Source organism: Neoarius graeffei, chromosome 28, assembly GCF_027579695.1.
Source record: "Neoarius graeffei isolate fNeoGra1 chromosome 28, fNeoGra1.pri, whole genome shotgun sequence".
NCBI classification, from domain to species: Eukaryota; Metazoa; Chordata; class Actinopteri; order Siluriformes; family Ariidae; genus Neoarius; species Neoarius graeffei.
Genome location: NC_083596.1, coordinates 40116433 through 40136947, shown reverse-complemented (window position 1 = coordinate 40136947; position 20515 = coordinate 40116433). Strand labels below are relative to the sequence as shown.

The 20515-nt window shown below is 43.3% G+C and overlaps 1 protein-coding gene across 4 annotated transcripts in view; it reads left to right on the top strand.

Moving 5' to 3' along the window:
• Positions 1–20515, top strand: part of doc2b (double C2-like domains, beta) — a 449891-nt gene that overhangs the window by 275377 nt on the left and 153999 nt on the right. For 2 of the 4 annotated variants that reach the window (XM_060912435.1, XM_060912436.1), the window contains one exon: positions 8935–9162. The exons of 1 other annotated variant lie outside the window; for it this stretch is intronic. In XM_060912435.1, coding sequence (XP_060768418.1) covers positions 8935–9162 — 228 coding nt within the window. Of the gene's footprint in view, positions 1–8795; positions 9163–20515 lie in introns of those variants that run through there. One more of the 4 variants, XM_060912438.1, reaches the window with a different exon arrangement.

Sequence of the window (20515 nt, the reverse complement as noted above, 5' to 3'; positions counted from 1 at the left end):
AACATATATAGCGTGGATTTACAAAATTTTCATATCACTTTTCTCAGCAAGTATAAATCATAACTGCTTGATATTTGGTACCGAGCTTCAGCTTGGGGTTCTATACCGTCTGTACCATTTTCAGGTCTGTCGCACATCGACTTCCTGTTTACCGACTGAATATATTCACAAAACATAAAGTGTGGATTTTGATGCTATTTCAAGAAGCAAAATGCGATTTTGAAATGACTGTTTACCAGGATGCTGTTTGAAATCCCTGGGGAGAGACACTGCTCTTTACGTACTTGTTTCAGGGTTCATTATTTGTCGAAGTCAGCATTCATAATAAGCGTCCTATTCCTTCGATTGCTTGCATTCTGATATAAACGAGAGCGGGGAGGTACGTAAGCGAGCAGTAGGTCACAGTTGATCTTGTTTTTATTTTGAATCCTTTTTTTGTGCATCCAAATGCCACCCATAATAAAAGCAGCGTTCTGCTCATCTTTACGAATTCTTGCATGCAGCATCACCCAACCCCCAGCTACTCAACTCCAGTCTGCTATTGTTCCTTGTAGAATAGCTAAAGAAACAGTTTGGGTCCACCATGCTTTGCACAGAAATGTCACCACTCGTGAACTTTGCTGCACACAGTGCCTGTGATCCACGGCTCTCTCTGAATGTCTGGAGTCTCAGGAGTGACATTTGCAAAGTTCCGCCATCCAGCATCGAGCCATCTATTTCATCTCGCTGTTCTTTCAGCCCGGATTCAATCACTGACGATGTCGTGAAAGAGTCGTTACGGAAGGATGAAAAAGCATGTGGTGAACTGGAGGAGACTTGCCACATGTGTGTGTGTGTGTTTGTGAAGAAAAACAGTGGGAGGATGAAGCATGCAAGAGAGAGAGCCAAATGAAAGGCAAGGGAATACACTGCCATCTTCAGTATTCTGATGCTACTGTATAAGGATGGCATAAAGCACTTCAGGGTGGGCTGTGTGTGTGTGTGTGTGTGTGTGTGTGTGTGTGTGTGTGTGTGTGTGTGGAAAATAATCAACCATGATTATGATGTGAAGCAGACTGACTGTTTTCCACAGCACATTGTGAAGTGCTTTATTCCACTCATCACACTTATTTTCCGATATTAATTTCCCAGCTTATTTTATAAACGTCGTCACATTTAAAATTGCATTGAATATTCTGGAGCGTTCAAGAAACCGAAGACTTTCCCTTGTCGGTAAAATAAACAGCTTTAGTTCTGACTTTTCCAAAGCGCCGACATTTGGAAACTCCTTCCGTAAGTGCTAAATAAACCTCTCCTCCCAGAAACCTTCAGCATATCGTAACAATCACGCACGTTTTTTTTTAATCTATTGATGTGAATCGTCTCCCATACAAGTCCCCGAGTAACTGTTAGCTCACCATTATCCGCAAAGTTGTGGGCGTGTGTCTCGCTTGAAACTTGCATGTATATAGCGTACCGGTCAAAACTTTGTACACCCTTACTCATTTGGGCAGCACGGTGGTATAGATAGTTTTCACATGACGTCACAGAGTCGGGGATTCCCTAGTGGCGGCCATCGTACGGGTCACTGAGCACACATTGTAACGCGCAAGTACAAAGTCTTCAAAAGAACCCAAGCAGGCTATTTAAAGCTAGCAATGGTGCACACCTGTTGTATTCACGGCTGTCGTAATAGGTCAGATGATGACGTCAAGCAGAGCGTTTATGGAATTCCCACTGTACGGGAGCACGAAGGCGAGCAAACAAAGAAACTCAGCATACAAAGGAGAAATCTATGGCTTGCGAGAATCAACCGCAAGGATTATCAGCCTTCCAAACACAGCAAAGTCTGCTCCGATCATTTTATAAGTGGTAAGTTGTTTAAATAAACAATCAATTGTGTTTAAGTTTGTTTTTGGAAACCAAAACATAGTGTAAACAATCTCTGGAGAATGCCTAACTGGAACCGCTGAGTGTACGTTTACATTGTAATGTACACTTAATATTGCTCGTTTGTCACGTTTCTATTTGACACTTGTTGAGAGCTCTAAAATTCCAATGTTTACATACCTTGGCTGTAACTAGGACACGACTGTCACTTGGTTTTATATGGTGGACTTCACGGACCCAGCCACAGACAAAATAATTGTATGACTCCAGCGACTTGTATGCTTTGAGGTCATCAAGTGTGTAGGCACTTTTACTATTCACGAAATAGTTCACAATATCAGGGTACGATATGGATGGCAGCCCTGCATAGTCACTTGAAAATGCATCTTTGTCCACTTCGTAGGGGTCAATTCCCCCAATCAAGGCCAGTTTGGCTGCATACCGTTGTCGTGAGATGTCGTCCAATGTATCCATATACTTCTGTTTGCTTGATTTTGCCGACATTGATCTTTATTTTAGAAAACTGACTATATAACTTCATAAATTCGTCCGAGATAACGTAGCCGGTAATAGCGATGGTCCATTTTGTTAGCCCCACAAGATGGCGGCTGGAGGGCGTTCCCCGGAATGCCGTGACGTCAGTGAAAACTATCTCTAGTGGTTAGCACTGAACGTTCTTTAGGTGATGTACTCCATAGGTAGACTCTACTCATTCATAGGTTTTTCTGTATTTAGTGTTTTCCATATTGTGGAACAATACTGAAGACGTAAACAAAAATGTGGTAAAACAAAAAAAGTGTTTAAAAAAACCAAACAACCCAATGTTTCATGTTTTAGATTCTGCAGAGTTACATTTACCTTGATGACGCTCTACACACTATTGGCATTATCTTAACCAGTTTCATGAGGTGGTCACCGGGAATGCTTTCCAGTTAACAGGTGTGCCTCGTCAAAAGTTAATTAGTGGACGAGTTTCTTGCCGCCTTTAAAGCTAGACGGCCTTTCGATTTCATAAAATCGGTGAAATTTAGTTCCCTCTGAAATTTGGTCATTGTGCTCTGTTTATTTCTGTAATATCTAAACAAAAAAAACGTGTGTGTGTGTGTGTGTGTGTGTGCATGCGCAGGTTTACCTTTGAGCGTGCACCAACAGTTCCATCATTCTGTCCCTAAACAAACAGCTGATCACACCGAGGTGCTCGCTGAGCGCCAATATTTATTAGTTTGGTCCTGCGTTTCCTTTCCTTCGTAGAGAACACAACGTCTTTTCGTCTTGCTTTGCGTTACTGTAGTCGCTCTTTCACGTTTCGTTCGCATCCTCCAATTGTTTCAAATTTGTATCCCACAATGCCTTGCGCCAGAGGCGATTCTAGAGTCTGTTGTGGCCCCAAGCAAAAATTTCCAGGGGGCCCTTCTGACCAGTGTTCATCACCAATATGTTATAAGTAATCTGACACCAATGAAAAATGTATGAAACCAAAGTTTTTTAAATTCCAAATGTGAAAATACAATGGTAAAGAACAATAAAAAACAAAATAAATAAGCCCTTGGGCCCCGACTCTCGGGGGGCCCCTGGGCCAGGGGGCCCCAAGCAGTTGCCTGCCTTGCCTGTTCACAAACTGCGCATCTGCCTTGCGCAAACGGGGAAAACCCCACCACGTCATGCATGACGTAGTATCTTGAATTGCGTCATGGTGACGCAGGAAAAAATAGCGGCGAATTTCAGGCCACGTAGCTCTAAATTCATTAATTGTTCTATTTAAAAAAAAAAGAATAAAATTGCAAGTCTATGATTCGAATTCAGTAGCTTTCGGTCCACTAAACAAAAATAATTAGGTGTCGGGGAAACTTCTTTTTATGAAAAATCTGAAAGGCGGTCTAGCTTTAATGTGTCCGAGATCAAATCACCTACGGTCAATTTAGAGTCACCAGTTAACCTAACCTGCATGTCTTTGGACTGTGGGGGAAACCGGAGCACCCGGAGGAAACCCACGCAGACACGGGGAGAACATGCAAACTCCGCACAGAAAGGCCCTCGCCGGCCACGGGGCTCGAACCCGGACCTTCTTGCTGTGAGGCGACAGTGCTAACCACTACACCACCGTGCTGCCCCTAAGCGAAAGGACGTATGTCATTATTTTAAGACATGACGTGTTGTTTAATGAATAAAAATCATTAAGAAAAACCATTGCATTAGAATAGAAGCCTTTTAACTGGTATTGCAGACTACAGCAACAACCCAGTAACGAATTCTCTCAGACTTTAGATTGTACGAGAGTCAGCAATTTCTGTGTCCAGCTCAGTTTAGTTTTCCCTCCAAAGCCACACCCTGAAACAGCACGCCCATACCAATGGCTTCGTGTTTTGATCGGCTGAATGACAGTCATCTCATTATCTCTAGCCGCTTCATCCTGTTCTACAGGGTCGCAGGCAAGCTGGAGCCTATCCCAGCTGACTACGGGCGAAAGGCGGGGTACACCCTGGACTAGAGGTCTGCGCGGGTCGGATTTTTCAGTCCCGCCCGCGCCCGCATTGTGCAGTCCCACTCCCGCCCGTGCCCGCAAAGAATTATGATTTTCAGTCCCGCTCCCGTCCGCGCCCACAAAAAAATTATGATTTTCAGTCCCGCTCCCGCCCGCGCCTGCCATATTTTGTCCTGCTCCCGCCCGCAAATCCCGCATGATGCAGACGTTCGCGTTATTTCTCAGGAAAGTTCTTGTCTTGACACAGCGTGATGGTGCCCCGCCCCCTACTTTGAGTGGATTTGAGCATAAATATCTACAGCTCATGTTTGTTATTATTTACCTTGTTTCTGAATTCAGCATGTAGTGTCTCTAATAATAATAATTAGTGCTGTCAAGCGATTAAAATATTTAATCGTGAATCGCACATTTTTATCACATGAGAAACCATCGTAATTGTCTGATCAGCATAAAAAAGTGAATGGGCTTGCTTTGTACCAATGGTGTTTTTTTTTTTTGTTTGTTTTTTAATTTATTTATTTTTTTATTGCAAAGCAGAGCTAGTAAGAGAAGTGAATTGATTTACTGCTTGCGTTAGTCTACAACTTTAATCAGAGAGACAGGTTACACAGTGACGGTAGGCTTGACTCAATGCTATCCCAGAAATCCTTCCTGTAATATGCAAATTTGGCCGCCTCTGATTGGACAGCCACATTTGCATATTACAGGAAGGATTTCTGGGATAGCATTGAGTCAAGCCTACCGTCACTGTGTAACCTGTCTCTCTGATTAAAGTTGTAGACTAACGCAAGCAGTAAATAACTTCACTCATGGTTCTCTCGCTAGTTGGGTGTGAACTGCGAGTCATTAGAGTGATCAAAGGATTTCCCGTTAGGGTGATCAATGGCAAATTTAAGATGCCATTCCTCACTCCATCTGACTCTCTCTGCAAATTTAGGCATCTTAAAATGTTTTTATTAATGCCAAACAAAATATCCAGCACAAATTATATATGATAGACATAAATTAATAATTTATAAATTTTATTTCAAAAACAATTTTAGTTAGCGGGACTGCAGCTCATCACCGCTCCTGCCCACGCGCGCATATGTGCACTCCCGCTCCCACCCGCGTGCGCATATGTGCACTTCCGGTCCCGCCCGCACCCGCAATGAGCTTTCAAAATTTGTCCCGCGCCACACTGCTTTGCGGCGGGTCCCATGAGTCCCGCGGGACTCCCGCGGGAGTGCAGGGCTCTACCCTGGACAAGTCGCCAGGTCATCACAGGGCTGACACATGGACACAGACAACCATTCACATTCACACCTACGGTCAATTTAGAGTCACCAGTTAACCTAACCTGCATGTCTTTGGACTGTGGGGGAAACCGGAGCACCCGGAGGAAACCCACGCGGACACGGGGAGAACATGCAAACTCCACACAGAAAGGCCCTCGCCGGCCACGGGGCTCGAACCCGGACCTTCTTGCTGTGAGGCGACAGCGCTAACCACTACACCACTGTGCCGCCTTGAATGACACTGGTCTACTTTATTTGTTTTTACAGAATCTGGCATTTCATTGCAACGAGAATTCATAACTTAAAAAAAATTGCTGACCAGCCTTTAAAGGGAGACGAAAAAAACAACACAATAGCACACTTTGACGAAAAGTGCGACAGTATGAGTATTCGGATGCTACTCGAGCTTAGTCAGCCACGCCGTGCCTCACTGGTGGAGCTCATTCGTTTTGTATCGTGATAGATCTCGAACGAAGGCTTTATTATTTCACATCTGACTGCATGATCTGTTGATTCCCTGAGGCTTACGATGGTAAACAGCTGTATGATACACAATCGCTCTGTCCGCCTGGCTTTTGATGCATCTTTTCTGGTTATCTTTGTCAATATTTATCTTTCTTCTGTAGCGTTCATCCATCAATATTCTCATCCTCAATTCAGTAAGCATTGCTCTGCGGTTCATTTGTGCTTTTTTTTTCAGTATGGCATTTATTCCTTCCCTGCCTCCATTGCTCTGACTACATCAGTTCTTCGTATTTTTCTCAATCAGCACAGTAAATGTGTTCTTCTGCAGATTTATTTTTGTGCATTGATAGAGGGGGGGAAAAATCCATCTCTGAAACAAATGCGAAGGACAGAGTCCTCCAGAAGGGATTACAAAGATAGGATGAGAATTAATGAGGTTTGCCGTCTCACCATGCATTTTCTTTTTTTTTTTTTCTTCCCCCTGCCACAGAGTTACGGCAGGTGCACCGGCAATGACTCCTTAATGACTCGAGGAAATTAATTGGCCTGAATTGCCTTCTCCGTAATTCCGAAGAGCTTTTTTTTTTGATTAATATATTTATTTACACCTTCCTCGCCTTCCTAATGACCGTGTCACTTTGACTCTGCTGAGTGGCACTTGTTCCAGCACTAAACATCCATTTATAGTCATCCTTTATAGCACACGTTCATGTACACGGATGAATCTGCTCTTTGGCAATGTCGGTCCTGACCGGGATCCTGGCGAGAATTACATTTTGGCTGGGCAGGGTCTCCTGAGGCAACATGGCACGATTTTGTGCTAGTGTCCGGCTTCTTAAGAAACTGCTAAAGAGGGAACATCGGGTCGAACCTGAAATCCCTCAAAGCGTAGTAACTCTTAACTCTTCTGCTCCTCGGACCTGCCTGATCCATCCTGGTGCCCTGGGTCTGGTTGGAGTCTCATCGCATCGCTCCTGTGGAGGACGGCCCCATGTGGACAGTTAGGGGTCACGCCTGGAGGACGCTCTGGACTCTTGCTTGGGACTGCGGTTGTCGTGAACGGTTTTGCACTCGGGTTTCCGTCGGTGGGGGGTTTATAGCATCAACGAAGCTGACTTTGTTAGGACTGTTAATGTTATAGTCATGCTGTCTGTTGTTGCCCGGATGAGGATGGGTTCCCTTTTGAGTCTGGTTCCTCTCGAGGTTTCTTCCTCGTGTCGTCTGAGGGAGTTTTTCCTTGCCACCATCGCCACAGGCTTGCTCATTGGGGATAGATTAGGGATAAAATTAGCTCATATTTTAAGTCGTTCAAATTCTGTAAAGCTGCTTTGCGACAATGTTTATTGTTAAAAGCGCTATACAAATAAACTTGACTTGACTTTACAACCGCACTAAGCAGAAAAGCATGTCCGAACTCAATCTAGGAGATTGAAAACGTAGTGCCCGGGTGTAAATCTAATTTCTGAATCACGTCCATAAGCAAAGTACTATTTTGCGGCGTACTGTTTTTATGACGGTCTTCGGTATGATCCGACCGTGAGTAGAGCCCATGAGTAGAGCTCATGGTCGAAAGGCGAACACGCTAACCGCCAGGCCAACTCGTGGTCATCACGTTCGCATCCATTATGAATTATTTAGCCTTGTACAGAAGAGAAGAAATTGCTGAATTCTTCATTCTGTGGTATACAGAGCACATCTGTGATTCCCTTGAACGCTAATTTCGCCAAGTTCACGAATTTGTACAGCGTTTTTAACAGCGACAAGGAAAAACGTCCGGAGACGACATGAGGAAGGAGGTCATCGAGGCATTCTTTGTTGGGACGGAGAAATTTCTTCTTCATGGTTATGCATCCATATGCTACAGACTCTGTATAAAGAGATGTTTTTTTTTTTTTAAATGGTGGCTTATTCCTTTAATTCTGATTTTTATTTATTTATTTTCTTGGATATGCGGTCACTGCGTGGAGGAATGTACCACTTGTTGCACTTGATTTTTGCAGTTGATTTGTTGTGTCTGTGAAAGGACGACGCTACCGTCAGTCTAGAGGAATGGAGAGAGCACTCTGCCTCCCTACCCCCCTCCTCTCCATCTCTGATTAGCCGTCTCTCTCGCTATCTGACAGATGGAAGGGACTAATAGCATAATTAAGTAGCCGCACCGGTGGTTCCTGTTTACCGCCTCGTTGCTAAGCACTGACATCAGCCAATCCGTCCTCCTCGCTCTAATCCTGTCCCCTCCCTCTCTCACTTATTCCCTCTCTCTCTCCGTCTCCTCCTCTGTCTCTCTTCACTTATTCCAGTGGCTGGCGCTTGGGCAGCCTCAGTGCTTTTTGTAGAGCTTTGAGCAGAGCTCTGAGGTAGACGGCATGCTTACAGCTTGCAGTACCACTCCGCTGGCACTCTGCATGTAGTTGCAACTGCTTACTCTTATCACACACACACACACACACTCTCACACTCACTTGTGTACACACAGCATCGAGCTCCAGATCATCAAAGCTTTTTATTTCCTTTCTTCAAAGGTGCACTTTACAAGTGGAGACCTTCTAGAAGCTAGGTAGACAAGAAGTCAGGTGGACATTTTTCTAACTTTTTTTTTTTTTTTCCAAATAAGAACAATTTCCTGACTTTTCGGTCGAGTCGTTTGCCGATCTCTACACCCGCCCCGCCTCCTGGGGGGCGTCGCCCGCACGGCCGCATGCATGACACAGCGCCGAAGCGAAAAGCCCACCATCAGCATCCAGGAGCACATGGCTATTGACGTGTGCCCGGGCCCTATCCAGCCCATCAAACAGATCTCTGACTATTTCCCCCGCTACCCGCGGGGTTTCCCTCCTACAGCAGCCCCGGTCCTGAGGCACACCGGTTCGCTGCGCTCTTCCTCCTCGTCCTTGTCCTCCACCCCGGCCGCTGCCTCCTCAGCCACCGAAACGGGCCGAGAAAAGAGCGACAACGATGACGACCTGGGCCGGGCCTTCAGCGCCGCATCCGCCTCTGCCTCCGCCCTGCCTCCACCCAGCAGGAAGGAGGAAGAGCCCGACATGGAGGGCTACGACTCGGACGACTCCAGTGAGTAGTGATTGGCTGGTTTGATATTTGTGTCGTCTTTCTGTCCTGTTTTTAGATTTTCCAGACCTTCCATCGACTCCATCTGTTGATTCTTGCTTTAGCTTTTCCCCGCTCTCTCGACTACATCAATATTCATTTCAGCGTCTTTTCCTTGTGCTCTTTCTGTCAACCCCATTTCTCTCTTAACCCACAGTATCCTGTGGTATTGATTTTTTTTTTTTTTTTGCTCTGATGGTTCTCATGTTCCCATCTGTCTCTCCGTCTCCCTCCATCTCTTGTGCTGCTTTTGCATCTGCTCCCTCCACAAAGACAACTGTTGCAGCACCGTCGCTCTGCCTTTCCTTCTCACCCCGCCCTCCATACTTCGCCAGCCATACCTTTCCAAACACACAGCGACCGTTCTTGTTTTTAATTATCCCTGATGACTCACACTCTCACACGCTCCACTTGAGCTTCTGCTCGTGTAGTAGAAAGTGCGTGCAGTGGCCCGATGAATCGGTGGGCGTGTGAGCTTTAGATACAGACGCTGTTAACATCAACACGGTGCCACTGTACATGCTGGCACACATCGAAGTGTTAGTTCTCGCTGTTGTGTGTTTCATGTTATAGAGTGTCAGGTCTCAAGGGTTTTGTTTGTTTGTTCATTCAATTCGTCTGACTCGAAAAGAATGCTATGCTACATTGTTTGTCTGGCCTTTCAGCTCAGCAGTGAGGATTGCATGTACTGTACTGTACTGTAGATGCTTTGTAATGCACTTTTTAATCCAAGACGAGCTGTGGTTTGGCTTTAATTTGTATTATTTCGATGAATCGATACTCAGTGCTCGCTGAACTGAACTGCTCGCACATGCAGCAGCAGTTTCTCCATGCCGGCAAATAACCTTACTTGCATCCAGTGGCCAGACTTGTTCATACACCTCTGCACTCTTGTGTTGGCCATCCTCATGCTCTGTCATGAAATATATCTACATTGTGAGTGCTGTCAGTTCATTAGCGTAGCAACACATGCTAGGATTACGGCTCATACCATCACATGGTGTTGAATATTGGTATCGTTACATGTACGGTACAAGTAAATGAACGCAGTATCGGAGAGATGCCAGGATTGGTATCGACGCGTACCTAATTTCTTTTACCAGCATCTGTTTAACAGTTATTCCAAGAAATCGAGCCGTACATGAGCCGATATGCACCTCGTCAGCTCTAAGCCACAGACGACGAGATTGAGTGAGTGGAATAACTGCTTTATTCTATCCACATTCACTGGATTTTGAGAAACCAAGCATTTTTTTTTTTTCATCATTCATTCATTATCTCTAGCCGCTTTATCCTTCTACAGGGTCGCAGGCAAGCTGGAGCCTATACCAGCTGACTACGGGCGAAAGGCGGGGTACACCCTGGACAAGTCGCCAGGTCATCGCAGGGCTGACACATAGACACAGACAACCATTCACACTCACATTCACACCTACGGTCAATTTAGAGTCACCAGTTAACCTAACCTGCATGTCTTTGGACTGTGGGGGAAACCGGAGCACCCGGAGGAAACCCACGCAGACATGGGGAGAACATGCAAACTCCGCACAGAAAGGCCCTCACCGGCCACTGGGCTCAAACCCGGACCTTCTTGCTGTGAGGCGACAGCACTAACCACTACACCACCATGCCGCCCATTATAATAATAATAATTCTTGAAAAATTATTTTTAAAAAGATACGTTCTTACCATCGAATGCTTTTATTCCATATTTTGCTGCTTTTTTTTTTTTGCATATTTTTGGGGTTTAGTTTCCGAGCAGAGGTTTTTATTTCGTCATTGGTTGGTTCAGCAACACGCTCGGCCATTTTGTTTTTCTCTCCTCACGGTATATGAGCTGATAGCCTAATAGTAGAGTAGCCAATCAGAGTGCATGATTGCTCATATCCAGTGAATGTGGATAGAATAACAATTATTATAAAATACTCAGTTCATAAAAATGTGACTGTAACCTGACTGAAGGCATGCATGAGGAATGGTTTGAGTTTATAGCTGCAGGAAGAAAAAACAAACAAACAAACAAAAAAACACACATGTGTCCTGTCCTGTTGATTATATTAATAAATCTGAATTACTCTTACGTGACCAGTCCAGCTTGTGCATCCTCACTAAATCAAATCCCAAATCAGATTAGCCCCAGAAGCCGCCGTCCTCCAACCACATGCTGTCTTTCATTCTGTGTGTATGTTTGAGCATGCTCAGGAGAACTGTGTGTGTATGTGCATATAATATAATGTCTGTGTGTGTGAGAGACAGAGACAGAGAGAGGTCACTGTCCTCTCTGCATGTCTGTGACAGAGCTCACTATTGCGACTGCTGTTTCTCAGACTAGAGATCAGCAACATGTTTGCTTTAATTGCTGCTTCTATTAAGCACACACTCACACATTAACACAAAAATACACTCCCCGCTTACCAGCACACACTTACTGATTCACTCTGATTCACAGTTCACCTATTAGCAGCCGAGCAGACGGCCAAATCCACTGTGCGCTGTGATGCACGAAATACAAATAAGCCCGTTACGCACTTTTGCAAGGGCACTTAACAGGCCCCGAGGCCCACGCGGATTCGAACAGAGCGGCTCCAAAACTGCACCACCGCTGAGAGATGTGGGTAATATAACAGATGGATTTTGGAGTGACTTCCTTCCAACATTTGGCGCCTAGCAGCTCTTATGTCGTCAAACCGTTTTACAGACTACAGGAGATCACTGTTGTTTCATATACTGATTGCAGTACAGATTGAGATGCTACGTTTGCTGTAAGATGGGGAAAAAAACCCCACATCAAGCCATGGTCTGTCAGATGCAGTGCAAATTAACATAATTAATTTACCAGATGGAATAGTTGCTCGCTCCAGTTTGTCACCGGGGAATGCTCCGTATTGTTAAACAGCAACGTTAATACAAGATGGCACGTTAAATGAGCATTTGGCTGTCTGCTTTGGGGCTGCGCAGTACGAAAATGAAATAATTAAAAGCCGGAAGGTGTTTTGTTAACAGACACTGTCTGGAAGCCTCGCCTCCTTCCTCCAGTTTATTGACACCTGACCATCACACCTTTATGCTTGTTGAACATTCCATTCCAGATTTAGTCCCTCTTTGCTGTGATGATAACCTCCATTCTTCTGGGAAGACTTTCCACTAGATTTTGGAGGGTACGCTTACATTCCATTACGTTACAATACAGGCATTTAGCAGATGCTCTTATCCAAAGATATGTACAACAGGACCCTGACATACCCACAGCAGTGGGCAGCCCAGGGAGCGGTCGGGGGTTAGGTGCCTTGCTCAAGGGCACTTCAGCCATTTCTGCTGGTCCAGGGAATTGAATCAGCGACCTTTTGGCTCCAAAGCTGCTTCTCTAACCTTTAGGTCATGGCTTCCCCCGGATGTGATGGTCAGATGTCTACAAACTTTTGGCCATATAGTGAACGTTGTGACCCATGCTTCTGGCACTTTCTGTCAGGTTAATTGAAGAATCACAGAAAATGGTTAAAAACTGCATTAAGAAAGCTTTTGACCCCCCAAAAAAGATTAAACAAGTGTTGCCAGGCAAAACAAACCTCGCCCGGTAGCACTTACGATGAATATGAAGGAAGATATCGCAAAAAAAACCCGATTTTGACCTTTTTGGTGACCTTGACCTTGACCGGATGACCCCCAAAATGTTGGAGGTTCTATTTGAGACCAATGCCCATCTAATCCTGAAAGTTGTATGAAGATTGATCCAGCCATTTTCCCTTAATATAGTTAACAAAACAAACAAACAAACAAACCCAACCGAAAACAATACCTCACCCCCTGGTGGACTCCGTCCCGGGCGAGGTAACTGCATTAAATCAAACACAATGTATGGTTGTTGTTGATGATGATAATTCATGAAGTAGAGGTTAAAAACACTGGTTGGTTGTTTGCTTTGCTCTCCTGCAACTGTCAACACTTATCATCATGAGATCTCGAGTTCGAATCTGAACGTTGTTACAGCCATCCATGGCCAGGAGCCAAGAGATCAAAATTGGCCATACTCTCAGGGTGGGAGTGATGGCATTACCATCCATCCATTTTCTTCCACTTGTCCAAAGTCGGGTCGCGGTGGCAGCAGGCCAAGCAGGGTATTCCAGGCGTCCGTCTTCCCAGCAACGCTTTCCAGTTCCTCCTGGGGGATCCCAAGGTGCTCCCAGGCCAGATGAGCTATAGAATCTCTCCAGTGTGTTCTAGGTCTACCCCAAGGTCTCCTCCCAGTTGGACATACCTGGAAAACCTCCAAAGGAAGGCACCCAGGAGGCATCCTAATCAGATGCACGACCACCTCAGCTGACTCCTTTTGACATGAAGGAGCAGCAGCTCTACTCCGAGATCCCTCCGGATGTCTGAGCTCCTCACCCTATCTCTAATGGTGAGCCCAGCCACCCTATGGAGAGAGCTCATTTCAGCCGCCTATATCCGCAATCTCATCCTTTCGGTCACTACCCAAAGCTCATGACCATAGGTGAGGGTTGGAACGTAGATTGACTGGTAAATCAAAAGCTTTGCCTTCTGGCTCAGCTCCCTCTTCACCATGACAGACCGGTACAACACCCGCATTACTGCTGACGCCACCTCAATCTGCCAGTCCATCTCGCGCTCCATTTTAATGATGGCATTACTCTCCTGTCAATCACAGTGACACCAGCCAATCATTGGTGTCTGAGCTCATGTATGCGGAAGAGATGACCAACGTGACATTTTTCATAGCTAGCTCATATTTAAGTCCTGAAGTATTATTTGTTAACCATCTTCATCAGTCAGTTGCTTAATGTGAAATACGATTTTATCAGGCAGATATTTGCTCAGCAGGTTTTTAGCCACGAATCGCAAAAATATTTGCATGATAAAAGGAACCAATCCATACTTTCAAATCAAGTCATTGACTTAGCCTGTTTAAATTTACATTTCATCTCTGTCAACTTAGCACGGGCTGATAGTGAGGCGGAATGTGATGTTTAAGAACAGATCCATTTTCGCTGAGGAGATATCAGGATGTGATCGTCTTAACAGGAACAGGTTCTTCTCCAGAAAGTCCCCCCGTGGTGCAGTCTTTATCACTGGCACTGCCATATTGGTGTAATAAGACATGGAACCCCCTAAGTGTAGCCTTTTCTTACCTGCTTTTTGTCAACTTGGAGTGTAATTGAACTAGAAAAGTGCAACTCCAGCCCCCTGTGTTCTCCAATCAGATTGTATCTGATCACAGCTCACAATTCGCTAATTAAGAGCTTATCCTGTACCGTGGTGAGGGCTGCGTGTGATCTCCCTAAGCTCCCCAGGCCTTTCAGTGCTCTACAATGCACTTTCACAGCATGCAGCATTTCCCAAGCTTAGGATCATGGCAGCCCGCTTGTTGTAATCATTACAAATGGATGTATTTACATCATATTATAATCACATGGTGATCGATATATATTCATAAATATGTTTGTGCCAGGGCGGCACGGTGGTGTAGTGGTTAGCGCTGTCGCCTCACAGCAAGAAGGTCCGGGTTCGAGCCCCGTGGCCGGCGAGGGCCTTTCTGTGTGGAGTTTGCATGTTCTCCCCGTGTCCGCGTGGGTTTCCTCCGGGTGCTCCGGTTTCCCCCACAGTCCAAAGACATGCAGGTTAGGTTAACTGGTGACTCTAAATTGACCGTAGGTGTGAATGTGAGTGTGAATGGTTGTCTGTGTCAGCCCTGTGATGACCTGGCGACTTGTCCAGGGTGTACCCCGCCTTTCGCCCGTAGTCAGCTGGGATAGGCTCCAGCTTGCCTGCGACCCTGTAGAACAGGATAAAGCGGCTACAGATGATGAGATGAGATGTTTGTGCCAAAGACGATGCCAGTGGTGTCGGGGGCTGAGCCATTGCACATCCGTGATGTTCTGCCTTCTCCACATCAGACACAGAGTGAAACGCTTCTTGTTCAACACTAAAGACCAGGAGTGGATAGATCAGGAAACCAGGCCAGGAAGATCTCATTTCACATCAGATTATTAGTTTTATTCATTACCCAGTGGACAAGTCCATTCAACAAGAACTGAAAGAAGAAAATACTACTACTTTCCTTTTATTTGATGGCTATATTGACACTTTTTCCTCTTTCTTTCTTTCTTTCTTTCTTTCTTTCTTGTTCTTCCTTCTTTCTTGTTCCTCCTTTTCTCTTCTTTATTTTTCTTTTTGTTCACTTTTTATCTTATTAAATTTCACTTTACACTTTTGTATTTTTCTTTTGTACCTACTTGCTTTCTCTTTCTTTCTTTCTTTCTTTCTTTCTTTCTTTCTTTCTTTCTTTCTTTCTTTCTTTCTTTCTATGGTAACTACTTGCATTCTTTCTCACCTTTTTACTTTCTTGACTTTACATTCTTGATATTTTTCTTTTTCTTTCTTTCTTTGAAACAATCATCTTGCTCTTCCTTTTCCCTTTTTTCTTTCTTTCTTCACTTTTTATCTTGGTTATTAACTTTCACGTTTGTAATTTTCTTTTGTTCTTTCTTTCTTTCTTTCTTTCTTTTTTTCCTTTCTTTCTTTCTTTCTTTCTTTCTTTCTTTCTTTCTTTCTTTCTTTCTATAGTAACTACTTGCATTCTTTCTCACCTTTTTACTTTCTTGACTTTACATTCTTGATATTTTTCTTTCTTTCTTTCTTTGAAACAATCATCTTGCTCTTCCTTTTCCCTTTTTTCTTTCTTTCCTCACTTTTTATATTATTAACTTTTACTTACACTTGTGTAGCTTCTTTCTTTCTTGCTCTTCCTTCTTTTCCCGTCTTTCTTTTTCTTTTTGTTCACTTTTTCTTATTAACTTTCACTTACACTTTTGTAGCTTTCTTTCTTTCTTTCTTTCTTTCTTTCTTTCTTTCTTTCTTACTTTCTTTCTTACCTTCTTTCTTTCTTTCTTTCTTTCTTTCTTTCTTTCTTTCTTTCTTTCTTTCTTTCTTCTTCCTTTTTTTCCCCTTTTCTTTTTCTTTGTTCACTTTTTATCTTGGTTATTAACTTTCACTTACACTTTTGTATTTTTCTTTTGTACCTACTTGCATTCTTTCTTTCTTTCTTTCTTTCTTTCTTTCTTTCTTTCTTTCTTTCTTTCTTTCTTTCTTTCTTTCTTTCTTTCTTTCTTTCTTTCTTTCTTTCTTTCTATAGTAACTACTTGCATTCTTTCTCACCTTTTTACTTTCTTGACTTTACATTCTTGATATTTTTCTTTCTTTCTTTCTTTGAAACAATCATCTTGCTCTTCCTTTTCCCTTTTTTCTTTCTTTCCTCACTTTTTATATTATTAACTTTTACTTACACTTGTGTAGCTTCTTTCTTTCTTGCTCTTCCTTCTTTTCCTGTCTTTCTTTTTCTTTTTGTTCACTTTTTCTTATTAACTTTCACTTACACTTTTGTAGCTTTCTTTCTTTCTTTCTTTCTTTCTTTCTTTCTTTCTTTCTTTTTCTTTCTTTCTTTCTTTCTTTCTTTCTTTCTTTCTTTCTTTCTTCTTCCTTTTTTTCCCCTTTTCTTTTTCTTTGTTCACTTTTTATCTTGGTTATTAACTTTCACTTACACTTTTGTATTTTTCTTTTGTACCTACTTGCATTCTTTCTTTCTTTCTTTCTTTCTTTCTTTCTTTCTTTCTTTCTTTCTTTCTTTCTTTCTTTCTTTTTTCTTTCTTTCTTTCTTTCTTTCTTTCTTTCTTTCTTTCTTTCTTTCTTTTTTCTTTCTTTCTTTCTTTCTTTCTTTCTTTCTTTCTTTCTTTCTTTCTTTCTTTCTTTCTTTCTTCTTTCTTTCTTTCTTTCTTTCTTTCTTTCTTTCTTTTGTACCTACTTGCATTCTTTCTCACCTTCTTTTTTCTTTTTTTTCTTTCTTGTTCTTCCTTCTTTTCCCTTTTCTTTTTCTTTGTTCACTTTTTATCTTGGTTATTAACTTTCACTTACACATTTGTATTTTTCTTTTGTACTTTCTTTCTTTCTTTCTTTCTTTCTTTCTTTCTTACTTTTTTGTGTTTGAAGGTGATATGAGAGGTTTTTAAAATTCACACATTAACTGTAATAGGAAGCCTGGTTCATGTTGGTACTCAGTAACAGTGCTGTATCGTGCGGATGTGTGGGATTCGAGGCGTAACTCTGGTTTGGTTAGCGGCTTTAGCTGCATGGGAAAATCCGTCTCTTTTTATTGTTGCATGTCAGGATAAAGAGAGACTGAAATAACGTCAACTCTTGTGACTGAGTAGCATTTCAAAATATTAGCACACAAACTCCGTGTTTGATATTTCTAATACTAATTTATAAAATAAAGGAATGAAACAAAAGTGGAGACGCATGTGTTTCTCTCGCAACCTCAACTTAGGGAATCCCTGATGGACTCATTCAGCGAAATGAAGGAAATTTTCCACTCCAATTCATTTCCAATAGGAAGTACATAAACCACAGTGCACGAGGGATTGTGGGATAGCAAGCAACGAGAATTTCAGTCACAATTGTGTTTGTTCATATTGTACTTCTTTGTATTTTGTTTGGTCTGGACAACATGGACGAAAAATGACTACACACAGTATGTCATCCCCACCACCCAAAATGAAGCCAAGAAGAAACCAAGCAGCCTTTGTCACATGTACACTCAAGCACAGACTTGGTGAGATTTAACGTCTGCATTTAAAGGTCATAGACAGTGGTTGGAGGTGAAACGTAGAATATCAACTTTATTGTCTAGAAGAACGACCCAAAAAGCGAATTCAAACTTCCAAGTGTCTAATTTGCACCTAAAATTGAATAAAACGGTTAAAATATACTGTTTTGCCCAATTTCCGAAGGTTTGTTTCCATCTCACTTCTGCGCACCGTCACCGCCAGGGGACCGTCATCGTGACGTCATTCAAGCCAAACAGACTGGGAGCAGCTCTGTGTTTACCTGCGAACCGAGCACACGTGTACGGACTTTGGTCGTGAGAGGTTGTGTAAAATGTCTGAAAGCGATAGCGATTTTGAAGTAGGAACTCCTCCAAATTGAATATCGAGAGGTGAAACCATATATGTATGAACCTATGGCCGTTGCAAAGTAATCTGTGAATGTGGCTCACTGGTTTGACCGTGCAGCCTCGGAATCGGACAGCGACTCGGCCGACTCTGATCGCGGTGACCCCGGACCTCAACAAGACTCGCGCCCAAACGATTTATCCTGGTAGTTATGATAAATTTTTACTTTCGTCGTAATACTAAATAAGAGGCCTTTTGAAGAATAATTAAACCGCCCTCCCTAGTGGATATAGGGAACGATTACTGGACAGTGCACCGGTAGGTCACATTAGCTTGCCATCCGCAGCATTATACTATTTATACCGTAGCCTACTCTAAGCGAGGAAATATCTCTTTGTCTCATTTCCACAATGATTGTACAGGATCCCTCAGGATTCTTGACTTGTCAATTGCAAGCAAAAGTAAAAATGTTTACCGTACCTCCAGTCTTCTCCTTTTTGCTTGAGCGTTGCTGCTCCATTTCTTCTTTGACTGCTTGATTTTGTTTCACGCGCACAATCCACTCTCTCCGCCTCGTCTCCTCTTCCGGAAAAAAACAACCCTCTGGCTTCACGCACACAATCCACTCTCTCCACCTCGTCTCCTCTTCCGGAAAAAGCCAATCCACTCTCTGCCTCTTCTCCTCTCTCGGAAAAAGGTAAAAACTTCTTCCTGAACCGGTCCCATTGTTACAGTTCACTGCACAACAATAAGGCATGGGGTTTCTCTTTGGAAATTCCCGAACGCACGTCTGCACTCAAGCCGAACGGCAATGTAAGTAAACGGAAGTGGACTCAACTCAAATAGTTTGTTTGTCTTAAATGACGCCACGCACCGAGTGGTCACGAAAATAGCCGAACAGAAACTCGCCACGATCCGCGTTAACTTATTTTAATTATTACTTATTAACAATACTTCTTGGGTCCAGAAGAAAATTACAGAGGTTTTTTTTTTTTTAACATATAAAGTTTCAAATGTGCATAAAATTAAAACCATTGCCTATCAGCTTTAACTCATCTGAAACAGTGAACAGACACATGCACACACAAGTGAGCAATGAGCGCATACTAGGGCTGTAACAATACACCCAACTCACGATTCGATTCGTATCGCGATTTTTGACCCACGATTCGATACGCCCACGATTTTTTTTAAATGTTTTTTTAAAGTAGTAAATTTGACTTATTAACATTTACTTACTTACATTAACTGTTTAATAACAAATAATTCAGACCACTGCAGAGAATGAGTAATATGTATGGAAAAATGAACAAATGTATATCCAAAGATTGTTTTATTTCTCAAAATAATACTGTTGAGCCGGAAGCTCTGTTTTTTTCGGTTCTGAAAAAGTCATTTTTCCAAATCGTGTAAATCCGTTAAGATTTTTTTGGGGGGGTGGCTCTCTCACTGTCTCACTCTCATAGGGCCAATGATTTTCTGTGATCGCGGAAAACAGATGGAAATTACGGAATTTTTATGGTGAAACATTGCTCGCGTGTCAAAATGTAACTGTTGCAGAAGGCTTCCGCCCAAGCAGACATGCCTTCAGTGTTGCCAGATATTGCTACCGTTTTCCACCCCAAAATATGTTCAAAACCAGCCAAAAAGCACCTAAACCCGCCCAATCTGGCAACACTGCATGCCTTTCCGGTCAAGTGATTGTGATTGGCTTGTGGCACACCTAGCCAGCCAATGAGCTGCTTGTTTACAGATTCGCTCCCCGCGTCGCAACCAGAATGGCGACCGCTTAAAAGAAATGAATGCTCTGCCAGTGGCGACTGTAGACGTTGCGTGACTCACAGAAGATTGTCGCAGGTCGGCGAAAAAACGACTTACTAACAGATTTAAAAAAATAAAAGTAATTTAAGTAAGTTTAAAATGTAATTTAAATAAAAAGTAAAGTATTCATAAATTGAAGTTTGGAAGCGCCTCTGTTTTTGGGCTGAGGAGAAGTTTGAAAGGGTGTACCGCGATTCTGCCTTCTTGTATCGCGATACGGATCGTGGCTCTGCGTATCGCGATTTCGATACGCATATCGTTACAGCCCTAGCGCATACACACACCCAGAGCAGTGGGCAGCTATGCTACAGTGCCCAGAGAGCAGTTGGGGGTTGGTGCCTTGCTCAAGGGCACTTCAGCCAAACCTCAGGCCACGGCTGCTCCATGTTAACCTAACCTGTATTTCTTTGGACTGTGGGGGAAACCGGAGCACCCGGAGTAAACCCACACAGACACTGGGAGAACATGCAAACTCCACACAAAGGCCCCCGTTGGCCACTGGGCTCGAATCCAAAGACCAAAATAAAACAAGG